Here is a 27,594-nt window from a genome sequence, read left to right on the forward strand (position 1 = left end):
TCTTCTTCAGAACTACACAGGGTCCCGCCCTGTGTGTTCCACTCTAAAGGTGACCTAAAATGAAGGCAAATAGTGAAAATGATAAAGAAAGAAAGAAAACGCTGCAACTAATATGCATGCGTTAATTTATACATATGATAAACCCCTTGTGTCACATAGTATCTGTAGGATAAAAAGAAGAACATTGTTATGGGAACAGCAGCCCCCCAGTGGAGGTTCGTAAGTATATTCAATATGAACGTCGGTTTCTCACACAAAATGCTCCTCTATGGTGTGTGAATCTAGCAGTAATCTCGTGTTTCGTCATGCTAGGTAGGAGGAAAAAACACATTGTTTCTTGCTTGAGTGGTGATAGTGAGTGATATTATTAAAACATAAACCACGTGACTTTAGAACATGACACACAAAACATCAAGTATGCACAAAAACACTTAATCACATACTCATTAAAAGGCAAAATTGTGCCCCATGATCTTGAGGGGATGATGGGGCTCGTTTTTGAATTCTGTAAGGAAGGACAAAGCGTAATTAATGTCCTCTCTCTCTAGAAAACGCTGTGAAAAAACGCAGGGACTGCCAAGTTTTCTTCATCGCCTGCAAAGGAAAAGACTTACTTGATATGAGCTCTCCTCGACGGCACACTACTGATTCGTTCCCCTCGAGACCGCATATTAGCGTGTCTCACATCGGGTGCTGGTTTTAAAGCTAGTGTTTCCGCCCGATCATTGCCTGGAAGACTGGAGCGGGAACCCTTCCAAAATGACTGCAGCCAATCGGCAAAAGATTCCACCCTCTTGTGAGTATGATGTGCGTCTAGAATGACAATGTTGGCTAATTATATTTTAAGCAAAACAGGAAAAACCAGCCACGGGTGGGATTTCATTTAAAGGTTTTGTTCATTATTTTCATTCAGGACCCCCTTAACAGACAAGGAAAACATAGTTGTGGGGACCTAACGTTATGTGCGATTAACAGTTTTCATCGTTTTTATGTGGGTGCTTGAAATTCATAAATAAATGAGGGGACAGTTTCATAATCCCAGTGGATATGGTGGAGGCGCCCAAACTAACATGGTTGTTTTGAAACACCTGTTTACATACAGGTTGGCATCCACATGTTGGAGTCAGGTATAAATGCCCAGGTGTTTGTTGAATACCCTGGTCAGTATCAATACATGAAACTGATTAAACAGATGTCAAGTGTGCTATGCAGACGCCATTCAGTTCTAAATATTCATTAGTTCAGTTATTTACGCAGACACTGCATACTTATTCAGTTTCCTGTTTGACAAATACTGCTTCCCAATGTTTATTTAGTAAATTGGCCCAAAGGGATGTTATCATTTAGGCCCTGACTGTCAGAGCATAACTTGAAGACCCAACGTTGTTCTTTCTCGAGGTGTCTTTGTTCCAGATTGTCAAGGTTCTTAATGTGTTTCAGGACCACCCACCTAAGTTCATTGGGGGTGTTTTGTTTCTCAATGAAGTGCGATGTCATTTTAGTGGTGGCTCGCTTGCACCTAATGTTACTGCGGTGTTCCACTATTCTTGTGCTGACTATCCTAGTGGTCATCCCTATGTAGTGGAGGTTACAGATGCAGGTAATCAGATATACGACACCTGCAGTGTTGATATTGGTAAATTTGCGTAGTTCCCAGGTCATTTTGTTGTTAAACACCACCTTTTTAGTGAGGTGACATACGCTACAATTACTGCACGGGTAGTGGCCCCATGGTAGTGAGTGTAATGTTCGTTGTGGCCCTTCTGTCTCTGCTGTGTTTTTAGGGCGTGTGTGTACTAGATAGTTTCTCAGGTTTTTTCCTTTCCTGTTGCTGAACATGGGTCTAGGTATGTCCAGGAACCACTGTTCAGGGTCCGCCAATGTTTTTTAACTATCTATGAAACCCTGTCTGATGCGATATTAAATGTGGTAATACCGATTGGTCTTTTGCCTAGTGCGGTGAATCTTTTTGTTGTGGTTCTAGGAGTGCTTCTCTGTGGTTGTTAGAAGCTCTTTTCCTAGGTTTCGATGCTAGATGCTTTGGATATTGTCTTGCTAACAATTTTTCCGAAAAATCTTTTGCTTGAGTTTTGTAGTCATCCTTCTCAGTGCAATTCCTTCTGAGTCGTAGGAATTGTCCAAATGGGAGGTTCTCTTTGAGCTGTCTGGGATGAAAGCTGTCCTAGATGAGGAGGCAGTTCCTTGCAGTTGGTTTGAAGTGAGTGGTCGTTGCCAGGGTTCTATTCCTCGCGAAGATATTCAAATCCAGGAGGACCAATTGGGACCTGCTCATTGTGAAAGTGAACCTAAAGAAAGGGTCTTGTAAGTTCAACCAGTCTATTAAGTCAGTGGCTTCTGACTCATTTCCTTCCCAAATGAGTAGCACATCGTCGATATACCTTTTCCACAATTAGACATGTTTGATGTGCGGGTTGGTGTTGTTCAGTGTTCTCTGTTTTTCTAGATGATGGACGTAGAGCTCTGCCATACTCGGCGCAAAAGTGCTCCCCATGCTGGTGCCGTGCTGTTGGCGGAACAGGGTCTCTTCGAACCGAAAAAAATTCTCGGTCAGAGTCAACCTGCAGCATTCTAGAACCATATGTCTAGGTGTGTGATAACGCCATTAGTCTTCGAAAAGTACTTCTTCCAGAATTTCCAGGGTTTCCTTATGTGGTAGACTAGTATAAAGGCTTTCCACATCTAAGCCTATCAAGATGCTAGTAATGGGATTGAAGTGAAGGTCTTGGAGGAGGCAAAGGACGGCTTTGGTATCCTGTAAGTAAGTACTAGTACCTTGTATGAGAGGATGTAGGAACACATCTGCAAACTTGGAAAGAGGTTCTAAGATAGAACCGATTACGGATACAATCGGTCTCCATGGTGGATTGTCCAAAGATTTGTGGATCTTTGGGATGGTATAGAAGTAGGGGATCGTTGGGTTGGTATTTTCCAAAAAATCAGCTTCTTTTTTCGTTGTCTAGTTGTTGGCTGTGGATTCCCCCACCAAATTGGCAATTTCAATGCGTAGGCGTTCACTAGGGTCTTCCCTAACTTTGATATAGTTCCTTTCGTCAGCCAGTAGTCGTAAGCATTCATTCCGATATGCTGTGGTGTTCTTTAGTATGATGGCACCACCTTTGTCAGTCGGTTTTATAGTTACTCTTTTCTCATTGGCCAGTAGTTGTATGGCTTCTTGTTCCTTTTTGCTGGTGTTGTGGAAGACCTTTATGGTTCTGGGATCAATCTCTGCCACTTCTTTCAGGACCCTTTTTCAAACGCTAGAAGTTCTACCGGGAGGCTCGCTGCTCGTGGGGTAAAGTTGGATTTCTTATGTAAACCCGTATCACTGTCACGGGTTGCGATGGGCGGTTTGCCCTTGAAGAACACCTGCAGCTTAATTTTCTGGATGAACTCATTTAATTCACAGCAGAGTTTGAATTTATCCATATTCGGCGTTGGTACAAAACCTAGTCCTTTTTCTAGGACTGATTGTTGAGTCGGTGTCAGTGTGGTGTCTTATAGGTTCACCACTAGGCTGGTTGATGGGTTGTTCGGCAGGCCCATGCTCCGTGTGTGGTTCCTCGAGGACTCCAGGGGTTGTGCCCATTGCACTTGTTGGCCTCTTCTGGTTTTTCCTCCTTGTGGTCCCTTGCCCTGGCCTAAAAAAGACTGGCCTTGTTGTTCCTGTGGTTGCGCTTGATCCCAGTATGGGTATGACTGCTGTTGGTACGGTTGTTGCTGAAAATGTGGTGGGCCATTAAAAAATGATGGGGGTACACTGTAAGGTGGTCGTCCTTGATAAGGGGGCCAGCCAAAACTTGGTCCTCCCCAGTTCTTGAAGCGTCCACTGCAAGGTCTTTTGTTCCTGTTTGTGTTATTGCGGCTGTAACCGGAGTCTGAGTGGTCTGAGCCCGTGTCCGATCCGTCGCTGTCTGTATTGTATCCTGGGTTCCTTCCCGATGAGATATACTCTTCCCTGGTGTATGGGTAGGTTTTCTCATGTGAGAATGTTTTTTGATCTTTCCTAAGTTTTATATACTTTGTGTCTTTTACACTTATCTCAAATTCAGTCATTGATTTGTTGAGTTCATCCAGTAGTTTTTTCAACTCAGTGAAGGTCTGAAAGGTTTTTAAGCTGATTTCAAGCATGATCAGCACAAGCTAGTCCCTGGTACAGTGCCAGGAAATGAGTAACCAGTCCTTCTTAAAGGTTTTATCCTGCTGAAATATGAATGGCTCATTACGCACAAACTAACCTCGTGGAGCAGTGTTGGCTCTAAGATATTCGGTCATCATGATGCCATGGACCATGGTTTTGGTTTAGTTCCGTTTTAGTTCTGTTAGTTCGTCCCAACATTGGCTTGCTTCGTTAGTGTCTCTGTGTGGTGTCCCTGCTACTGGTAGCATGGACAAGATGTTCTCTCTACCTCCTCTTCTGAAAAGGTGAGCCCAGTGACTTCAGTCATGTTAAAAGGAATTTAGTGTCACTGGTGTGACGGATAGGGGAAATCCTCCCACAGCTGTGCGCTGTATATAACAAGATCAGAAAACAGGGGTCGGGGGGTTAGAGGTATATGCCAGGTCCACCCTCCTAATACAATAGTAGACCTACAAAATCCGAAATGTCGGATAAAGAACCTAGGAAAAAGGGATACGATTTTCGTTCAATCTGAGTCGGAAAATCAGCAGACAGGAAAGAAAAATGTATTTCTTGAGTCCCCTCACTCATTTATGAATTTCAAGCACCCACATAAAAAAAACGATGAAAACAGTTAATCGCAATTAACGTTAGGTCCCCACAACTATGTTTTCCTTGTCTGTTAAGCGGGTCCTGAATGAAAATAATGAACAAAACCTTTAAACGAAATCCCACCGTGGCTAGTTTTTCCTGTTTTGCTTAAAATATAATTAGCTAACATTGTCATTCTAGACGCACATCATACTCGCGAAGGGGGCGTACGCTTTTGCAGATTGGCAGCGGCCATTTTGGAAGGGTTCCCGCTCCAGTCTTCCAGGCAATGACCGGGTGGAAACACTAGCTTTAAAACCAGCACCCAATGTGAGACGTGCTAATATGCGATCTCGAGGGGAACGAATAGGTAGTGTGCCGTAGAGGAGAGCTCATATCAAGTAAGTTCTTTCCTTTGCTGGCGATGAAGAAAACCGGGCAACTGCGGATTCCACCACGGCAGTCCCTGCGTTTTTCACAGCGTTTTCTAGAGAGAGAGGACATTAATTAAGCTTTTTCCTTCCTTACAGAATTCGAAAACGAGCCCCCTCATCCCCTCAAGGTCATGGGGCACAATTTTGCCTTTTAATGAGTATGTGATTAAGTGTTTTTGTGCATACTTGATGTTTTGTGTGTCATGTTTTAAAGTCACGTGGTTTATGTTTTAATAATATCACTCACTATCACCACTCGAGCAAGCAGCAATGTGTTTTTTCCTCCTACCTAGCACGACGAAACACAAGATTGCTGCTAGATTCACACACCATAGAGGAGCATTTACGTGTGAGAAACAGACGTTCATATTGAATATACTTACCAACCTCCACTGGGGGGCTGCTGTTCCCATAACAATGTTCTTCTTTTTATCCTACAGATACTACGTGACCAATGGGTTTATCGTATGTATAAATTAACGCATGCATATTAGTTGCAGCGTTTTCTTTCTTTCTTTACCATTTTCACTATTTACTTTCATTTTAGGTCACCTTTGGAGTGGTACACACAGGGCGGGACCCTGTGTAGTCCTGAAGGAGAGCTCTGGGGAGGCTTGAAACACGTTGACATATACAAGGGACCCCTAACTCATTACAGCTAGGTTTCTCCCAGTATCTCACCCCGTTTTTAGACATACCGACTAGAAGCTAGAATAAAGTTATTGCGCCCACTAGTTAGGTATTTTTAACTCACCTCTTCCACTCCACAACACCACTACACTACACATAGTTCTCACAAAAGTGCTCCTAGGTAACTTTGCAAGTTGCAGCACGCCTCAATCCGCAGCGGATTGAGATGGCCCCCATGATGAAGCATGTCACCAAGGGGGAACCCTGGTGAGTGAGGGGACTCAAGAAAGAAATTTTCTTTCCTGTCTGCTGATTTTCCGACTCAGATTGAGCGAAAATCGTATCCCTTTTTGCTAGGTTCTTTATCCGATATCTCTGATTTTGTAGGTCTACTATTGTATTAGGAGGGTGGACCTAGCATATACCTCTACCTCCCCGTTTTCTGATCATGGTGGTAGAGGCACATCAAGATCGTGAGATGGTGTGCTCGGAGCTGCTGCCTGGTAGGGACAGGACAGGCAGTCTGGCGCCACACCACATGGGAGGTCGATGCGGGCGGCGGTGCCCCTCCCAGCTCGTGGTTGTTAACGTCGGACGGAGGAGGTGAGCATGGGGATGGAGTCGGGCCGTGGAAGTTCCAGCCACCCAGGTAGCATGTTCGCAGCCCCCCCTCCCCATTGCGGGAGCGCAGGATTGTGAAGGGGCAACTTCCCGGTGCGATAGCACAACCCCCCGCCAGTGAGGACTAGGGGTTCCTCAAAGCGCATGCGCAAATACAGCAAATTCATAAATAGTGCACATCTCACAGAAGAGAGGTTTACAGTTGCAGAATCGGGTGTTCCTCCCAGTCACGCCGTCGAGTCATGTCGCGGTTGTCCTTGCGGTGTCCTGGTCTCGCTGGATTTTGTTTTGTCCTGCTGGACACAGTCTAGTGTTTCTGCCAGCCACTCCCTTGAGGGCTGGCCCACACACATACCCCCTCACCCATCCAACACAGGCGTCACCAGTCAGGTGACCCTGCGAATTAAAGAGGCCGAGTGAACGGGCTTGTGGCTAGTTTCCAAGTACCATATCCATGTGTCCGTGTGGTCATTCATACATTATGTGGGCCTAGGGCCCAGAACATAACACTGGGGACGAGGCGGGTCTGACCCCGTGTGCCTGCTGAAAGGGCCTACAACATTCCTACTGCAGGGACTGTAGCCCGGTTTTTCTCTTGACCTTGCCTCCGCCATGCTGCCTGCACTCGTCTACCCTAAAAGGGGAGGAGTAAGCATCTAGTAGCGCCACCGATATCGCCTGCCCTGAGGAGGAGATCTGGCTCCTCTCTGCTACCGCATCGTGCCCCTGTGAAGCGGTCCCGTAGCCCCAAGATGAGTGGACTTTTCCCTGCTTGAGAAGGGGACTACTGAGACTCTTCAGCACCTCACTGCGACTGACTGCTAAGTGTTCGCGTGGAGCAAGGAGCACGGAGAAGCTGACTGCGGCGCTATCAGCAGGATGGCAGCGGAGGCCGAGTTCATCAAGGTATGCCGGGCCCCTACCTTACTCTGTCCCATACCGAGTGACATGGCGGTAGCGGTGGGAGTCTGCCGCCACCAGTCCTGGCAAAGAGAGGAGATGATTATTGCGCTCCTGAGGTACGCAGTGGAACCCCCAAAGCGGTGCGTGCTGAAGATACGGCCTTGGAAGAATCACCCGGGGGGGTCTGTTTTCATGACGGTAGCCACCTGCCGGCAAGGGAGATAATTCATGCCATGTATCATTAGAGACACCTGTCGAGCCGCAGGCACACCGCCAAAATCACAGGCAAAAGAGAAAATGGCACAGCCCACCGCATCCTGGAAGAAACAGTTAATAAACTCACCGTCATTGTGGTGACGAGGCAAAAGCCAATGGAGGATGGAGAAGCGGTGTGGAGGCCTAGCTGCTTACGAGCCTGAATTCCTGCTGCGATTAGGCCGCTGCTGGGCCTATGAATGGAACTACACTGCCACCCAGTGGCATAACCGGGTACTGCACCTGTTGGAAATATTTTATTTACAAAAGCTGTTTTGTCAATCACGAGGGGCTGAAAGGAAGTGTGAACGTCGACCTTAAATTACACAAAGGCGGCTGGCCAACTGCGGTGCCTCACCTAAATACAGCAAACAATTACACCGCACCTGCATACGTGCTAACGCTGTACCGCACTAAAGTAAAATACATGGCTAAGAAAAGGCCTGCAACTCGGATATAGGTGTCTGGATCCAGAACTGTAAAAGCACTCATGTCCCAAAAGAAACGGTCCTTTACAAACTCACACTAAGGCGAAGTGCAAGCCGCCTGCAAACAAGCACACATGGGGGAAAGTCCACTGTCCCAGCACAGAATCAAAGCGAAGAAACTGCAAGGTCCGTAGCATAGGGAGAGCTGCCGGGGTCTGGGAAGAGGGGTGGCTGCAGCGCCACCTAGCGGTTATTGAGCTGCATCGCACCCTGAGCTGCAGCCACTTGACCCACACCCCCACACATCGCAAGTGCCCAGCAGCAGCTCATCATCAGTGGTGGCCAGAGCGCCCCCTACAGGACATTGCACCGACCACACCTACCGCCAGCTTTGCCAAGGCTCAGTTAACGTTTGGGTGTTAGAAGCTGCATTACTGCACAGCCTCCTGGGCCTCGACTGCATCTGCAATGCGTGAAAATGCCTCAAATGTTATCCAGGTATCCGGAGTAGCCTTGCAAGAGCAACACCTAGTAGAAGTCTGACTAACTTTACACCAGGGGTGTGCAACACACGTCCAGGCACTTTACATCCTTGCAAGACTTTCAATATTACTACAGACGATGTAAATGTGTTCCAGTCCAACTAATGAGTGTAAATGTATTCATTGGAAACAGTCTAAAAAATAAGCATACTTCCGCCCTCTTGTACCTGAAGTGGACACCCCTTCTTTTCAAAGTTGTTCATGTTCACACCTCATCACCTGTTTTATCACAAACCCAACTTCACAACACTATGCCCAGCTGCACCACAGATGTTTTTCTTTCAGCTCAAGTAAAGAAGACATGCATGAGAACCAGCACCTTCATGGACCGTGCAAGAATCTCAAGGTGCAAGAGTAATGCCCTCGAGCGAAGAGTAGGCGGAAGGGAGATTACCCGCCATCTGGAAAGCACCGAGGAGATCCCAGAGGAGAGAGGGGCCCCGTGTGGCCGGAACACAGGAAGAAGAGAGATCGTGGTCACCTTACCTGCACCAACATCACCCAGTAGTGGGCCAGAGACCATTCAGAGAGAGCCTCCAATGCTGCCTTATGACTGTGGTGTGCATTGGTCCGTTACAGGCATGAGGAGATCCCCACACTCCTAGTGGCAGGCTGCCACAACTGCAAAAGAGAAGGGAGATACTTACCTCCCACAGCGATCCTAAGTTACAGCCGGAATACTCTGTCAAGGAGAAGAAGGGTATGGAAGGCACTACAGAATGGATCCATCAAAGTACACCTACCTCCACTGCTGTCCCTAACATGGTTGACGCACCTGAGAAGACGCCCAGTCCTATTTGACAGGACCGGACCGGTGAGTGGTCCGTGACGGGAGAAGATGCGAAGTCCAAAGCACACAACTGAGTGAGCAGGAGGTCCCTGTGAAGTTGCGTGGCCTTTCGCCACATTTCAGAGCATGTATAGAAGGAACATGCATTGCGTGACCTTTCGCCACATTTCAGAGCAGGTGTAGAAGCGAAAGGCATTGCTTGGCCTTTCACCACATTTCAGCGCACGTATAGAAGGAACATGCATTGCGTGGCCTTTCACCACATTTCAGAGAAGATAAGGAGTGGAGAGATATAGGACGCTGACAGTCCTATCCCAGGAAAGCAGACAAAAACAGGTGCGTAGAAGTCAACAAAAGGGGACCAGAACGAGTACTCCTCCCATCACCTAAATGCACCTTCTAATATACGCCAGCCACTGGGGTGCGGTGACGTCATTCTTCAAAGTGACCGTCCAGCCACCTGTCGCCGGCTGCTTAAAGGAAAGGACATCCCTGTTTGCTTCCACACATGCCAAATAAGAAGAGCTGCACCAAGTGTCCGACGAGTATCATGACTGCAAAGGTTCGCCAGTCACCCCTACTCAATGCCAGTCAACACCACCTGTTGTACAAGTCGGCTCATGGCAGCCACTCCATCATTTGTCATGTGCATCACTACCATCCCTGGACCACGACTGGAGTCCTGCACCATTGCTATACAGACTGACGATCTGAAGACACAGTGACCATTTGTTTACCTGGCGTACATCCTGATCCTGGTAGCGAGAGCATGTTCTGACCAGGACACACTCACCCCTGAAGTTTGCACGATCGACTGGGCGGTGGCTCCGAGGTGGTCTTGCGTCTGTCTAGATGCAGACACGTGCAGACCCAGTACAGCCCATATGCAGTCCCGTGGCAACTCATCCAAGGGGCCTCCCCAAGCGTGAGGGATGGACTTTACTTTGCCCCGCCAATAGATTCCAGGAAGTAGCCAGGCCATACAACCGAGACTTCAACAGGTCACAGAATGCCAAGACTGTCGTCAAGGGATCAAGCGACATCATCGTCAGGTGTTTACAATGGACTCCACCCATGCTCCTGATGCACCTATTTTGAGCTATAAGACACTAATTGCCTCACAGCAAGAGTACGCTGGACCGACGAACATCACATAGGTGGACTGTCACTCAACTGACGCCAAACTGAAAGGTCCGGACTTAATCAGGACCGTGTCCGTGTCCAGATATGCCTGGTTCAAGTATGGACATGTGCCAAGATGTCCGGGTGCTCCCAGCTGCACCTGTCCACCGCTGTCCTGCGAACTACATCTATGAACTGTGAGACTTCAGTTATTTTTAGTTGTTTTCTCATTCCTTCCCATTGGACTCTTTTTTGTTGTTTTTCGATTTAATAAAATTTGGGAGGAATGTTGTTTCCTGCTGGACACAGTCTAGTGTTTCTGCCAGCCACTCCCTCGAGGGCTGGCCCACACACACACACACCCTCACCCATCCAACACAGGTGTCACCAGTCAGGTGACCCTGCAAATAAAAGAGCCTGAGGGCACGTGCTCGTGGCTAGTTTGCAAGTACCATATCCATGTGTCCGTGTGGTCATTCATACATTATGTGGGCCTAGGGCCCAGAACATAACAGATGCGTTGTTGTCCCCCTGCTGTCGTGTTGCCTGGTCCCTTGTGGCCGGTGGCAGCATAGGGCATCAGAGATTTATTGCGGTGAGTATGGGGCCCACTTTGGGAGCAGTTTTCTTTTGCCTCCTATTGGCACCTGTTGCCACTGCTTACCTCTGGGCATGTTTTCTGGTGGGGGCCCCAACGTCTGCAGGTGTGACAAGGGCATGTCTTTGCTCCTCCTGCCTCCTGGTGTGTTTGCGCCCACAGAGAGGATGGCGCAGCAGCCAGGGCTGCTGCAGGCACAGGTCAGAGTCCTGTCGCTGGTGATTGGGAGGAGAGGGGGCAGCCTGTGCCATCATGTCTTGTTTATTTCATCTTCCTAGGGCAATGTGTGGGTGTGTAAGAGACTTCTGCATCCTCTAAGTCATGGTGCACTTGCCGCTTTCTGCTTCTTGGGTGAACCTTTCATCATTCCCTCGACCTCCCCGGCTGCAAAGCAGTGTTCCCTTGATCTCCCATTCCAATGTTCTCCCCGTTAGGCCCTCTCTTTGTTTCTATGACTCTTGTTTTGAAACAGGTTTAAAGAATTTTATAAAATGACAATAAAGGCATCGCAGGGATAGGCTGTGGCCCCACGGTTAGAGCTGCTGACTTTGGAGCTGGGGAACCAGGTTTGAGCCTCTGTATGGGTTCAGCATCCTTGTATTATGGGCAAAACACTTCATTTCAAGCTTCCTTATTTGTAGCAAGTTCTTTGGTAAAGACAACTTCCTTAGCATCATTTCATGAAAAGAAGTTCCATCGGGTAACATTTGAAGCAAGGGTTACATAAACGTGTGGTTTCAGGGCTTGACAACATGCAATTAGGTGGGAGCTCTGAGCAAGAAGTATGTACTGAACCGACTAATTGCATATTAATAAGGTTGGCTTTATTCAGAAATCTCTGGGGCATATTATCAAGAACGTGTTATAATCATCGCAAAAGTAACTTAACGCAACCTACAACATTGCAGTCTATCGGGGGAAGTTTACGCCGTGTTAACCAAGTATTCACAACACGGCGGTACCATGTGAAGTCACCAGATAACGCGTCAAATGGCCACGTTAAAAATAACGCCAGAAAAAAAGCTGCGATGAGGCCAAGCGCGATAATAAAAGCTGCGAAAACCAGCCACAGGCCTCCAAATCCCATGCGTCTAGCGGGAAAATGCACTGTAAAAGCAGAACAAGAAAAACACACCAGAAACAATCCAAACTGCGCAGCACCATGGATGCACCCTGACCCAGCGCAGGGGACAACGCAAACCCCACAAGCCCCACAGACCACCAGCAAGGTACATCGGGGTCGGGGAAGGCCAGGGAGAAGAGGGAGAGGAAGACTGCGTGCAGTCCGCAGCAAAACCAGATCAGCGTCACGGAGGTGACAGAACAGTACCATCAACTGACCCACAAGTAGACCACCTGGAATGCAGTCAGAGTGCAGAGGAGACCATTCGAGGAGGCCAAGAGGCTCTGGCATGATGTGACAACCTAAATCAGGCACAAACCCGCCGCAAACAGGAAGGTTGCAACGGCGACAGGAGGTGGCAGTCCTGCGCCACAGGAGGAGCTGGAGGAAAGCTAGGCCACAGTCATCAGTGTGGAGATGGTGCAAGGAGTAGGAAGTACGGACACAGCCCAAGAGGACCAAACACAAGATCAACAGAGTGAGTAACGACCAGGGACTGGGAGGACGGGGGGGACAGGCACAATGGCACACATGCACAATGACGTGTAGCACACCGCAAACCCACAATTACCCAGGATCATGTCCCTGATCCCCTTGGCACACTGCAGCACACACACATAGCAAGAACAGCACACCCACATTGACGACAACATGGTACAATGCGCAAAGCCGACACTGCAGAATAGAGGACACAACTGGCTCCACACACGCACAGAAACATGCCTACTACATCTGACAGAGCAGGAAACTGCAATGGAAAAGTACGCGTACGACCTCACATCCGTCATGTAGTCCAAATGTACACTGTTCCGCAGCAGTACTCAGCATCTCCCAAACAGTCACAATGTACATTGTCAAACAGTTTGCATGTAAACCAGAACAATACGCCAACATACATGTCAACATAATGTCAACATGCATCTCCCCTTCACATTGCAGAGGGGCACATAACACCTCCCGCAGAGCACAGAAGACAACACATCTGTGATGCCGGAGAGGACCACCACACCTTCGACACCGACGCCCTACAACAGCCCATGGATATCCCATGCAACCCCCCCACCAGGACCCGGGCAGCCAAGCTACTCAGAGGAAGACACAGAGCCTGCAACAGACCACACAGCAGGAAGCACCCGCAAGCACAGCTGGCTCACGACACTTCATCCACCCACGGCACCCCAATGCCATGTGTCAGCACGCCAAAAGGAGGTGGCTGAACAGGTGTGGGTGGTGTTCGAACCCATGGAAGGTGAACTAGATCACATACGTTGGTGTCTATTACCTTTAAGGGACCATCTACACCCCCCAAAGGAGACCCACACTGCCATAGACACATGCAGATGCACATTCACAGTACAGAACCATGCCCAGGCTCACGCAAATAGCAGTCACACACCCACGTTAGATCTGCGTACGACGGCCCAGGCCACTCCCCTTACGAATTGAGAGGGTGATGACAAAGCTACATGTCCAAGCTCTAACCCTCTGCCTGCGGTGACATGTCTGCATCTGCTGTACACAGTACAATGCAATGTCGTAGGGCCCAGGGCCCTCATGCATACAACAAGACCATAGGGACACACGTATATATCATGTTGAGCTGGGCACGTGCGCCCGGCCCCTTTATTGGCAGGGCCACGTGTACAGTGACTCCTGTGCTGGATGTGTGTGGGATGAGTGTAAGCCAGCACGCACGGAATGTTTGGTGCTGACAACCACTTGAACAGTGGACACCAGTGCAACGGAAACTGAAAACACCTGCATAACAGAGTCAACTGCCTAGCAACATGGAGGGAGCCGGAGAAAGTCCAGAGGACACCCAACATGCAAACAGAAGTGTCCGTGAGTTGCATGGCACTGTGGTTGGGACACTAGAGATGAGCGCGCTCATGTGAAGAAAAAGTCTTGGATTGTGTCCCTTCGAGATATTCCTGATGCAGATGCAGTGGGGTGTGTTAGACCTGCATCATCTTCCTCATCAACGTCCCAGGTCTCCCACACTGCTTGAGATGGCATTGCTACGCAACCTCTCCACAGCACAAAACTCAATCAGTAACAGACGATGGTTTGTGGTGCACTGAGTTAGTGGCACCTGGAGTGCTGAGCAAGGTATCAGGCCGATGATGGCATTCACGACAGGTGTGAGCAACTCCGTAAGTGTCAGGACCACCGTTTCACTCTGGCAGATGGTGTTTGGGGGTGGTCCTTGCGGTGGTGGCGTGTGCCTCCTGCAGTGATGCGACGTCCGGGCCGGTCAGAACTCGATGTGATGTGTGAGCCCTAGTGGGCAGCAGTTGAGTCCGGAGGCAGGGGACAGTGCAGGGCCACAGACAGATGGTGTTGATGACCCTAAGGCCATCGCCTCAGAGGCTATCCAATATTTCAGAAGAAGGGGTCCCGGACATGACCAGCACAGAGTTAGTGGCCCCAGATGCACAGCGGCCGGCACAGGCACCCTGCCACGGGACGGTGACTTGTGGTGCACTGAGGTAGGGCCTGGCGCAGTGAGTGGGTCCTCATCGATGTCGAAGGTGAATGTGGCGGAGGCTTGGGGGGGGACAGAGGAAGTTGTCCTCCAGGGCATGATGCGGAAGGTCTGATGTTATCTGGAAGCAGCAAATGGTGGTGTGGAAAGCGACAGCCTCGTTTTCACCACCAGTTCTGTAACAGCTAAATGAGGATGAAAACTACCCCCTAGTCCATAGGCTCAGACGCCACCAATGTACGACCAGAGAGTGTATATTTATTCAGAAATAAAGAGGGACCCCCTTACATCCAAAGGAATAGGGTAAATACCAAAGTATCTCAAAAGTTTTATCCTTTGGAGAAAAAAAACACCACTTGCGTCAATCTGTTCCACTCTTTCTCAGTCACTCATACTACTTGCAATCATTGAAAGTGAGACCATATATATCCAATAGACAATCCTGACAGCATCAAAATGTGTTAAAATAGCAAATCGATTTATTGTACTGTTTGAACCATCTGTTGGATAAGAATATTATCATGTATCCAGATTTTTAGGATTATTTGTATTTTTTGATAGCTTTTTTAAATAAATAAATCGATTTGCTATTTTATCACATTTTGATGCTGTCAGGATTGTCTACTGGATATAAATGGTCTCATTTCAATGGTGGTTTTTTTTTCTCCAAAGGATAAAACTTTTGAGATACTTCGACCAGAGAGTGTCCATGAATGTCGGGGAACAGACTTAGTGGCATCGGGGCTGAGAGGGGATGCAGTCTGTGATGATGCCGGTACACTGATATGAACTCTGCCATAGCTAAATCAAGACTCTGTGACCAACTGGACCGCAGTGTAGGCCGGAGGCAGCGGTTAGCAGTGGCCCACAGCCACCTGTCGTTGGCTCACAATACACAGAGTTAGTGACATCAGGGCAGTTGTCGGTAGTGTTCGATCACCTTCGTAACGATGATCCTATTCCCTCTGGACTGCAACGCGTCATCCCCTTACGCCTCGCCTTGCGTGCAATGATTTGTATTCTGCCTTTGAATAATCGATGTTCAGTTCCAATTCTGTGACCTACTCATGTGCAGCGTAGGCCGAGGACAGTAGTCCGCGTAGGCCCACCGACATGTGTGGTTGTAATGCTATGCACAGACTTGGTGGCACCACATCGAAGGGAGTATAATGACATAAACTCTGCCTTAAATAATGTTCACTGTCATCGTGTGATCAAGACTCAGTTCCAAATGTGTGACCTACTTGACCGTAGTGTAAAAAAAACTTTGAATCGTGGCTAGGTTACAATTGCGCAAAATCAACATTGGTGAAAGTGAAAAGTAAGTAAACAAGATGCTCCAGGGAACAGAAGGGAAAACAGCCACTTGAATCCCAAGATCCTATGTTACAAACAGTAACCAAAGACAAGTACATAGACAATGAGTTCTTCCTGAGCAAAAGGGAATCAGTATCCAAAATGAGAATAGTGATTATGCAAAGATAGAGTCCAATCCATGGGTATCAGAAGTGTTCTTCTTTATTGTTGTCAGGATCTCCCCTCAGGGGTTTTGCATAGAAAATCGTATTTTACACACAGACCAAGGATGTTTGCAGCCAACACGTGTTTCGTCTGAGGGCAAATGGCCCAAACGACTTCCTCAGGGCAAAGGAAATGTATATTTACCTCAGTAGTATGTGATATAAAGAGAATTCGTCACAAGCAGAAAAAGTAAATCAGTCAATATTCATCGAATTCTCAGGTGTAATTCCAAGGATATGTCCCAATCGGCGGATATTTTCAATGAAATAGTAAATAATCTGATGAAAGGAGAGTACTCCTGTAAAGTTCTAAAGTCTGGTACAAGTAAGTCACCTGAGAATTCGATGAATATTGACTGATTTACTTTTTGCGTGTGCTTTCTGTTGCGATGATTGTGTGCTGTGTCACCAGGGGGCACAAGTCAGACATGTGTGCTGTGGATTGCCCCCAACACGTGTGTGCATCCAGCTATGGCGTATGGTCCTTGCTTGGTCTCCAGCGGATCCTGCGCATTGTGGTGGACGTATAGATACTGGGGTACCAGGCTGATGATGGCATCCAGGACTGGTGTGAGGGACTTGGATGCGGCTGGCTGTGAGACTCCTCAGACTCTGGCTGGTGTTGGTTCCCCCAACCAACACCCGCCAGATTCTGAGGAGTCTCACAGCCAGATGCATCCAAGTCCATCACACCTTTCCTGGATGCCATCATCAGCCTGGTACCCCAGTGCCAGATGCACCTGTTGGCCTCTGGTACCCCCCGTACCAGAGGCCAACAGATGCATCACAGCCAGCAGCTTTGTGTGGGGTGGGATGTTGGTTTTCCGCTGTGTTCGTGCCGTCGGCCTGTTGGGCGATGATGGTCAGGATGCGGAGGATGGATGTCCTTTTGAGCCTGTAGTGGGCAATGGCATCCTCTGGTGTTGAGTCTGTGAGGCTGGTGGGTTTCCTGTGGGGCCGCTGTCTTTGTCCGTGCTGCCTCTGTGATGGTCCGGGAGGGGTCCTGGGTGTGGTGGCAGTGGGTGTTGTTGCCATATTGGGGCTCCGGGCTGCATGTTTAGTTGCCCGGGTGCATCTGTTGTTCTTCATGTTTGGCTTTGGGCTGTGCTCCCTTGTCTGGTGCCGGTTGTCGTCCAACTTTACACCAGGTCGGAGCAGGTGTTAGTTTCCTGGTGCTACCGCGCCTTATTGCCTGTTTTGTGATCTTATCGCCGATGTGGCTGGTCGTTGAGAATGTTGTGGAGTGGTGTTCTCGCGGCTTTTTGCTCAGGAACGCCTACTCTGCATCTCTTTAGCGATAGTTGCTGGGGTTGTCTGTGTTGATGTTTTTTGAGGATTCTATCGCCGGAAAACTGGTTATATGGGCTGTTTGCACCAGCTTGTGAATGGGGCGATGAATTTATCGCAACTTTGGAAGCGATAAAGTGCCGATAACTCGGCAACAGCTCTTTGAGAATATGGCCCTCTGTGTGTTGCTCCAATAGTTTAGCACTACAGGAAATAGAGCAGAGCTCACATTACATGGTGTATGCTAGTGGGCCTAGTGCTCACCAGCAGGCCGGGCCAGATGTACGGTTGGCAGTGGAATGTTAACTGGCTCACTACCGGCCCCAGTGGTGCCCTGCCCGCGACCTCTGCATTGTCAGGATTAGGAAAGGTCGAGAACCTTAAAATACCAGCTTTTCCTTGAATTTATCTTAACGTGGGAGAGTCTTTTATAGGCATTTGGTTAAGGAAATTTTGCGTTTGTTTCATGGAGCATCCATGCAGATGTTTCTTTAGAGAACAACACGGCTCCTCTCATTCGTAGGTCACAGGGATTATGAGTAGGATTAGTGGGCTGGCACAGTAGTGAAATCCCGTCACTATCCCTTAAATATTAGATGTAAACACAGAATATGGATCAAGGTCCTAAGCAGTCAGTGACTTTTTTTTTTTTTAACGGAGTTTTATATAGCGCGAACTAGACCCAGTATCGGGTATCAGAGCGCTTTACATAGCACCATTTGCGTTACATGAGGACACATTAATTTTTGTTAGGCACGGGGATAAGTGATTTGCCCAGAATCAGAGGATGTTCAGCGTCATTGCCGAGACTCGAACCCGGTTCCCCAGATTCAAGGTCCACCGCCCTAGCCGTTAGGCCAACTCCTCTTTATTGATGACAACGGAGAACAGGTAATTATATGAGGTATCTCAGTGCCCCCATCCTTGAAAGACTTCACACCACAATTCCTGGGAAGCCAGCCCAGATCAGTGTTGTTTTTCCCCTCAATCAAATTGTTTCCTTTTAAATCCATTGTACATGGGACACTGAAACCATCATAAAACCGTTTCCCATCCATAGCCAATGTTTCATTTATTACTGTAAACAACATGTGCGTCCAAGGTGTGATGTCGAAATTAAGCCAGCATGTATAAAATAGATCTCTTTAATCCAAACCTGCTGCAACATGTCTAGAAAATGGAGGCTACATAAGCCAGAGGTCTTCTTCTCATTTGCATTAGGCAGCATATCATTTGGAGATCTGCACCTGCTGTAATTCCTTCTAACAGGCATACTGTCTGATAAACTTACTGGGTTAGAACAGACACTGCCAATTAGACGTAGTGGAAAATGGCAATTTCGTTTTATATATAGGAACATGGATGCCACAGATTTAGCCCTGCAAGAAATTAAACCGGGCAGCACGCCACATTACCGGGGCACTTGCAAAAATGGAGGATGCTGGAGAACAGACTTGAGGGTGCAGAAGACAGCTGATGGGTGAGAAACAACACAGAGGGTTCTAGTGGCTACTCAAATCACCAGGAGAACGAAGGTAGATAAAAAATTGAGGAAGGCTTGTGAAGGTAGAGACGCACAAGGAGGATGACCACAGCACTGGTCTGTCGAAAGCATAACTTGCATACTGGTTTCACGTGGATCTCGCTATGATCATGTCTGGATTTAAACCACAGGGAGAGCTAGAGGTTATTGTTACAAGGTTCGCGAGGAATAACTTATCTTTCCTCATTCTATAGGCGGGGCCTATGACAGACTGGTTACACCACTGATCCTCATAGGTATGAAGGAAAAGTATAAAGGTTCTACGGCCAGTGATATGATGTCCCGCAGGGCAATGGAGTGAAAACAGTAGAAAGGGGGGACAGCTAACCAAAACCAGCCAAAGCAATACCAGTCCAGCAGCGGTGGCTCAAGGGTATGGTCTTTAGCATCTACAGAACTAAGGGGTCATTAGGATGGAGGGCGGATGTTCTCCGCTGGGCGGGCGGTAGCAACCGCTGGACCGGCGGTGGACATCCACCCGCCATCGAAGCCCTGAACACTGCCGGTCCGATTAGCATTGCGGTCGTGACCGCAGCTGTGTGATTTTCCGCCCGCCACTTTTCCGCCAGTTGCATGCTGCCCGCTTGCCTGGCGTGCGGAGCTGGACCACTACAATTGTGGTGGATCAGGGCCAAGCACCGCCGGCACGATTATGATGCCAGCGGTAGCCAGCTTTCCACGGCGGTGGAACCGCCATGGAAAGGCATGCGGAGAATGTCTCTAGGGGTCCATTGCGGACCCCCAATTTGTTGGGGGGGGTGTGGGTGCACTGGGGGGGTACGCATGGTACCCCCCCTACATGTCCCTGTACCAGGTGGCAGGCACTGTGCAGTGCCTGCAACACAGTGCAGGGACATGCTTGTTTGGACATCGTGGCGGCGCTGCTAGCAGCACCGCCCGCCACAATGTTAACCACCGCAATCTGACCGCCGCGGTCGGATTTCCACTGTGGAGCATGATAATTGGACCGGTGGTTTTGCCGCGGTCCTGGCGGGCGGTGTTTTCCCGCTACCATGGCGGTCGGATTGATTTTCCGACCGCTATGCTAATAGACCCCTAAGTGTTATGATTTCCCCAGTCTTTCCTTATCCTAATGCAACAGAAAGGGTTAATTAGGGTAGGAACCATGGTCCAACGTGGTAGTTCTGAGTTCGTGTTTTCAGATGCCCGTACTTGCGACCGGCTGTCTTTCATAACAATGCCGGTGCACTTGAAACACAGAGGTATGATGATATCGAGGTAGGGTTGGGGTACTTTGAGGGGCTCTGCCACCCACCCTCGTATGAAGTGACAAGCAACTGGGCATTCACGAGCCTAAATCCCACCACTTCTCCTTGCTGAGAGCAAGCAGTAGAATCTCACACAACTGGCAGCAAGCACAATAGTACATTATGTGATGCTGGGAACATGGCATTTAAAGGAATACATGGGCCCACCACCGCCTGAGCAGGGCATATGAGACGCACCAAATAGCACAGGGGCGGAATCAGTGGGAAGTTATGCAGAAGGTCTGTTGGGTACCAGTATTAACCAATTTAATGTTGAGCATTCACATAAAAGAGGACATTTTTCACCCAGCCACAAGGGTCACCAAAGACTCACCGGGACGACTTAATGGACACCCCTAAATGATGGCACAAGTGCACGTTTTAGCAGACAGAGTATACAATAGTGGAAATGAGAGGCTAGTTCATTCTCTCAAGGACCTCTCACGCAGTAGTCACAATGCACAAGGTTCAACCTTTTCTGATTGGAGTGCTCTGGTCGGTGGAATTCAGTTAGCCCCCCCACGGCTGTTTCATTAATACAGGAGATCTGTATATCGCTTGACATAATGGTAGGCGGGGGCAGTTGTGAAACTAAGTACCAAGGCAATGGAATCGGGTGAATCTACTACTCGCCCAAAGAGTAACCTAGGTAGAAGAGCTGCTCAGACAGTGTCCTTGGGATGCCTCATGGCAGGGACATGGGGAACAGGTGACAGCACACAATGACAGCCAGAATAGAAGAGCTGCTCAGGAAGTGCCCTTGGGATGCCACATGGCAGGGGCACTGGGAGCAGGCGAGTGGCCAGCAAGGGTCCAGGGAAGCGGAACAACACTTGCAGCCCAGGCTGGGTGTGAGGGCCGCCCACGAGGTTGGTAGCAAGGGAAGCCTAGAACCCACAGAACATGACACCTGCAAAAGGGGGCCAATGCCCAGGGGTAGTGCTGTCAGAAAGAAATAGAAGGAAAACCAGTGGACAATATTCAGAGTGATATGTAATAAGCAAACATGGGTCGCGAATGACCAACCAGTAAGTTTGAAGATGTATGATCCATGTTTTTTGTAATAAAACTGCGGCCTTTATACACCACAAACTGTTGTCCCCTTGAATCCTTGGCGGGAAGGGGACGAAGCAGGGTATGGCCAAGACAGATGGTGGGAACTCGCACGGTTGGAAGGGGTTGTGATGAGGGCCTGGGGAGGCGAAGCCGGACCACATAAGGGCCCATGGGGAACCCCTAACAGCAGCGGGACCATCGGAAGTGGAAAGTGCGAAAGCCTGCGAAAAAGATACATAAAGATTGGGCGCGCCTTTTGAAAGTAGGCCCCGTCCAATAACATGGAAAAGGGCAGGGCGACCAAGAGGGTCAAAAGGTGTGGAGGGCGACCTTACCACAATCGGACCTCGCCTCATCGCCTTGGAACCCACCCACACACACCATGAGAATACAGTTGTCGCTGTCGTAAGAACAGTGGATGAGGGCGAGGCGGAGGAAGCACAAAAAGAGGACCCAGAGAAAAGAGTAACCTAGGTAGAAGAGCCGCTCAGGCAGTGTCCTTGGGATGCCATACAGCAGGGGCACAGGGAGCAGGCGAGTGGCCAGCAAGGGTCCAGGGAAGGGGAACAGCACTTGCCGCCTGGGCTGGGTCTGACGGCCGTCCACAAGGTCGGTAGCAAGGGAAGCCTAGAACCCGCAGAACCTGAGACACCTGCAAAAGGGGTCAATCGCGCAGGGGCAGTGCTTTCAGAAAGAAATAGAAGGAAAACCAGTGGACAATATTTAGAGTGATATGTAATAAGCAAAATATGGGTCGCGAATCACCAACCAGTAAGTTGTAAGATGTATGATCCATGCTTTTTGTAATAAAACTGCGGCCTTTATACACCACAAACTGTTGTCCCCTTGAATGCTTGGTGGGAAGGGGACGAAACAGGGTATGGCCAAGACGGACGGGGGGAACTTGCACGCCTGGAAGGGGTTTAACATTTTGCGAAATAAAACGGAGGGAATCGGAGTTTGCTTGTGGATTCCCTCATGTTTGTTTTTGGTGTTTCATCTGAATGGTTCACCTGCTTCCATCAGGTAAAATCTCTATGTGAAATACCCTTGGAAAGCGGTGTTCCCTTTGTCCTACAATTTTGATATGGTCAATAGCTATGTTTAACGCCCACATCGGAATTATTGAGGCTCTTATAATGACTCGAATAGTTATTTTATAATTTATAATTTCATGATCTATATGTAATCCCACCCCAGATTTCTCTACTCCATGAAAGCATAAACTGCATAACTTGACGTCATCGATCAGAAGATAATTACATTGATAAACCGGACTAAAAACCATATAAATTGTGTCAATAATGCGGTGCTCCTGTATTTAAAAAAAATTATTTTCCATGATTGTAACATGCAACATGTGCTGTTTATGTCAGTCTAATTTACACTGCATCGCAATATATTTGGTGACATTAATACAATTCATTCTTTCTATATATTTCTTTTCATTCATAGGAAGAAAAAGCAGCAAGAACGTTCCAAGTAAAATTTGGCTGCAACATTATTTGTGTTGTGAATTTAAAGAGGAAACAGGACTGTGACTAACTGAATTCTGAGAGTTAATATGTGTTACGCATTGTAACTGTCCTTCAATTTGTACATGCCCAGTGAATTAATTTAAGAGTAAAATGAAAATTTGTAAAATGCATAAGTGTCTTTTCAAATTGTGCTAGCTACAAAAGAAGGGGAGGAAAGAAAGGACAACTTGAAACGTTCTCCACAAAAAATATTGGGTAGTGAAATCAGATCAGTAAAAGCAAAACAGGAACTTCTCTCCCTTTCCAATCCATACATGGCATTATCCTTCTCTGAGAGAGAGACTTACTTAAGCTGACTGGTTGAAACATTATTTTAAAAGGACATAAATCCTCATCCACGAACCCCCACCCTACAACACACACCACAGCCATCCTGCATGTCAACACCCACTCGCATGCATGCTTCTCAAACCATGATCACTCAGAAAACACACAACCGAAACAAGGGAACTATTACCCAGCGATGAACCAACATCCTCTTCATCACAGAGACCTGGCTCTACCCCTTATTGGCTCCCAAAATCATCACAGCAATCCCAGTAGGCTACAAGATCACTAGACAGGACCGCCTTCACAAGTCACTATCATCTACAAAGAATCCATCAAAAGCACAAAATTGACAGAGAACGCTATCCCATTCATGGAACACCTACACTTTTCAGTTGCAAATCTCTGAAACTTCACACTGAACGGAACCCTCACCTACCTACTCACTGGACCAGGAGCCACCTTTACCAACCTCATTACCAGCTTCGTCACTCCGCTCAACATTGACTCCAGAGCCTACATTCTTCGCGGTGAACTTAATTTTCACCTGGAAGACCGAAATGACTCCTCCTCAATAGCACTCCTCAAAAGCTTGAGCAACATCGGACTCACTTAGCTCATCCCAGAGTTAGCACACACCACAGGACACACACAGGACCCTTCACCACAAGCAACAGCATCAAATACAACTTTACCACACCACTCACATGGACAGACCACTCCATCATCCACTTCCACATCAGCACACCTCAATTCAACACCCTGCCCAGGTTCAGTATTCGAAGCCGCAGCTGGGGCAAAATCACAGCAGCAGACTGGATCAGCACCCTCAACACGGATCAACTTAGCCCCACAGACAACCTCAACAGGGACATAAATAACTTCATAATAACTCCAACATCTGGATCAAGAACTGCGCAGACTCCCTTGCACCCATTATACCCAGCAAGCATAGTAGATCAAACAAGCAGGCCAGCTGGAACAGAGAAGACCTCCAAGACACCAAACAACACTGCAAACAGCTAGAAAGGAAATGGAGAGCCAGACAGAACTACCTACAAGGCTGCAAGTAGAGACTATCATCAGCAGGTAAGAAAAAAGAACTAGTGAACCGCATCAAAAAAAGCTCCAACAACTGCAAGGAGACTTTCTCAATCGTCAAGCATTTCACCTTGCCCTAAAACACTATCAACAACATTGCTGCCTCCCAACAACTCTGTGACAACCTATCCAACTTCTTTGAGAGCAAAATCGCAAACAGCGATACAGCCCATCTCAATAGGGCGTAACAAGAATCATTACAGTGAAATTCTACTTCCTAAGTTTCTTAGAGTGACTGACCAGCACCATAACCCTTGCCTACAATGGTAATCTGTGAGATTGCATGTAACCAAATACCTTTCTATGGCCTGTTAGAGGGCTTCTGATTTTACCATATGTTTTTCACAATACATACACTAGGCCTACTGTCTTTGTAATAACATTTCTTAATAAACAGGCCAGGCCTATGACATTGAGCATATCATTTCCCTGCACACAATCAAGCCTATAGCTGTTATCATTGGCTTGTCACCGAACCGACCTAGGTCTACTGTACTGAGCATAAATGTTCCCACAAGGTAAAAATCAGATGCATAGTCATAAAACCGCAAATATATACAAGATCACAGTTGGCAAAGAAAAATAGTTCCTCTTCTTATAGGTCTAAACAAGGATTCTCACTGTGCAAGTCTTATACACTCATGGTTTGTTAGGGGGCATTGCCAATACCAAAAAACCTTGCCTGCTAAAGTATTCTATGAGAGTCCAAGTAACGAAAAAACCAGTAGATTTTAATTCCGAGTAATAGCAATCCACCCTTAAATTCCAATTGTCATTAATATATGCTTTCCACAGTCAATATGTCAGGCCTATGCCTTTATTGTAACTTTTCATAATAAACAAATAAAATTTGCTTGTCACCATAACCATAACTCAGAACCATTGTACTAAACATAAACTCTCTACAAGGCAGCATTCCGGCATACAGTCATAAAAGTCCAAATGTGTGCAAAATTACAGTTGCAAATCAAAATGGTATCTCTCCTAAGAGAGCCTAATAAGGATTATTGTAGTGTGCATCTTCTATCCCTGCAGTTTTTTAGGATAAATCACCAACATCAAAACTCTTGCCTATTACAGTAATCTGTCAAATTCCATGTACCGAAGTACCTACCACCAGGACTTAGCACAGTGTAATAACAATCCACCCTTAAATATCTATTTTCTTTCTTACATGCTTTTTACAATAAGTAGGTTAGGCCTCATGCTTTATCATAATGCTTCATAATGCACATATCAAACCTATGAAATCTGTCCTGCTTTTCCCAATGATCTGATGAAGCCTTTACCCTTTAACAATGGCTTAACACTTTACCCAACACTGGCCTTTTAAGTGCACAAAAACAGGCACCATCATACATACAGTTATAAAATTACAACAATGTAGAAAAGTACAGCTTATAAAACAATATACAATTGCTCTCAACAGGGCTTAATAAGAATCATCAAAGTGAATTCTCTCCGCCAGAATCCAAACGATGTCTTCTAAACATTTGGGAACCAACAGACATGAATCACACAGAGCAGGCTTGGGCAACTTTGGGGATGACAATAGCGAAACGAAATGTTGCCAAACACTTGGGGGTGGCGACGATCCCAACCCTGGAAGACTGGTGCAAAGATTTGGATATGGCCATGGCAGCGGAAAACGCTACGTACACTCACAGAGGGTGCCCCAAAAAATGGGAGAGAATGTGGGGAAAGTGGAATGCCTTCAGGGGAAACATATGTGCACCTCCGGTAATACACTCAGACTCAGAAGATGACATGTAATAAAAGTTCACCATTCACTACAACTGTAACATTGTATAGTAAATGTGAGATATGCCTCTGTATTGAATGTACAACAATGGAAACTGTTATTTTGCAGACATGCTACGCTGTATCTGTTATTGATGCAAGTCCAAACTTTAATAAAACTGTTATAAAAAAAAAAAGTGTATTCTCCAGAGTTTGTCAGAATAGGTTGCCAATGTCAAAGCCCTAGCCTATTTCAGTAATCTGTGAGAGTTTACGCACCAAAATACCTATTTTTAGGCTTTAATTAGAGTTATAACAATCCACACCTAAATGTCTATCGACTTTAACATATGATTTTTGCAATAAATACGTCGGGTCTAGTACCTTTATCGTAACATTTCATAATAAACAGACCAGGCCTATAAGTTGCCTCCATAACCATCGCAGTCCTGCAGCATTAAGTATAAACCTGCTCAAGCCAAAAAGTGCAATACATGCAGTTTTTAAAAAGAAGTCCACAAATTCGTCCCAGTAAAATCCTGCACTCGGGGTGGGGGGTGGGGCAACATTTGGGTGGAACCTAAGCCCCTCTCTCTGTAGGACTCTGAAGATCCTTTGGGACAGGTGACAGTTTTAATGTCACACCAGACCAAACAATCCATGCAGGTGAATGACTGCCATCCTCCAATCTGTGCTGCTGCCAGAGAAATGCACCATGAATTATCTAGTTATCTAGGACGAATTAATAGTATAACAATGTTGTGTATGCGCCTGAAAGTTCAAGCTCAGGCAGCTGGATAAATAAAGAAAATAATCACAGCTGCAAAAGATGAAAAACAAGAAAAGGGGGCAGGGTAGAAACACCCTGACCCCCTAGGCCTGCTCAGGGGGTCCCACAAGGACCCCTAGGGCCAAAAAAAGCATTTTTTTTAAAAACAAAATCGGCCGAATTTGCGCTGGGGTCGCGAATCCGGCTGAGAAAATTTTAAAAAATGAAGCGTGGGCTCCCGCGCTTCGTTGTATTGGTCCCGGGGGCATTGAGGGCCTCAGGACACAAGTGGACTTCATCCTCCGAGCAGCAGTGCGCCAGAAGCCATGTTTGCAGCGTGGTGTAAAAAGGGACGTGGCCTCGGAACACCTCTCTGCAACGCAGCTCTGTGGCGTTTACTGGAGGTACCTGGTGGGCTACTTGGCCCCCAGGGACCCTCAGGATCCAAGGGGACTTAATTCCCCAACTTACAACGCGCCAGGGGGTGCCTTGGCACAGTGGTGCAGGGAGGGGGCGAGCCTGATATAACAAGTTAGCAATCCTGCTGTGTGGGACTTACTGGAGGTAATAAAAGGGTTAGTTCGACCCCAAGGTTGACATTGGGCGCTAACTATCCCTCCTGTTACCTTTGCTAAATCCCACACAGTGGGATTGCTAAAAGGTGTTTGGAGGCCACGCTCACCTTTCACCACCACTGTGCAAAAGCGACTGCTATGTTATAGTTAGAAATTAGCATTTAAAAAACCTTAGAAATTCACTGAAAAAACCATAGGTTTCAGGGACGTTATAGTTAGAAATTAGCATTTAAAAAAACGTAGAAATTCACTGAAAAAACATAGGTTTCA

The 27,594-nt window shown here is 47.4% G+C and overlaps 1 protein-coding gene across 1 annotated transcript in view; it reads left to right on the plus strand.

Annotated features, from left to right (window-relative positions):
- LOC146861767 (interleukin-8-like) overlaps window positions 1-26,177 on the plus strand; it is a 160,609-nt gene extending 134,432 nt beyond the window's left edge. The window contains exon 4 of the mRNA XM_085640948.1: window positions 22,790-26,177. Within this exon, the coding sequence (XP_085497074.1) occupies window positions 22,790-22,820 (31 nt within the window). The 3' untranslated portion in view covers window positions 22,821-26,177. The remainder of the gene's footprint in view (window positions 1-22,789) is intronic.
- The last annotated feature ends 1,417 nt before the right edge of the window (window positions 26,178-27,594 follow it).

The sequence above is a fragment of the Triturus cristatus genome, chromosome 2_2 (assembly GCF_964204655.1).
Source record: "Triturus cristatus chromosome 2_2, aTriCri1.1, whole genome shotgun sequence".
NCBI lineage: Eukaryota > Metazoa > Chordata > Amphibia > Caudata > Salamandridae > Triturus > Triturus cristatus.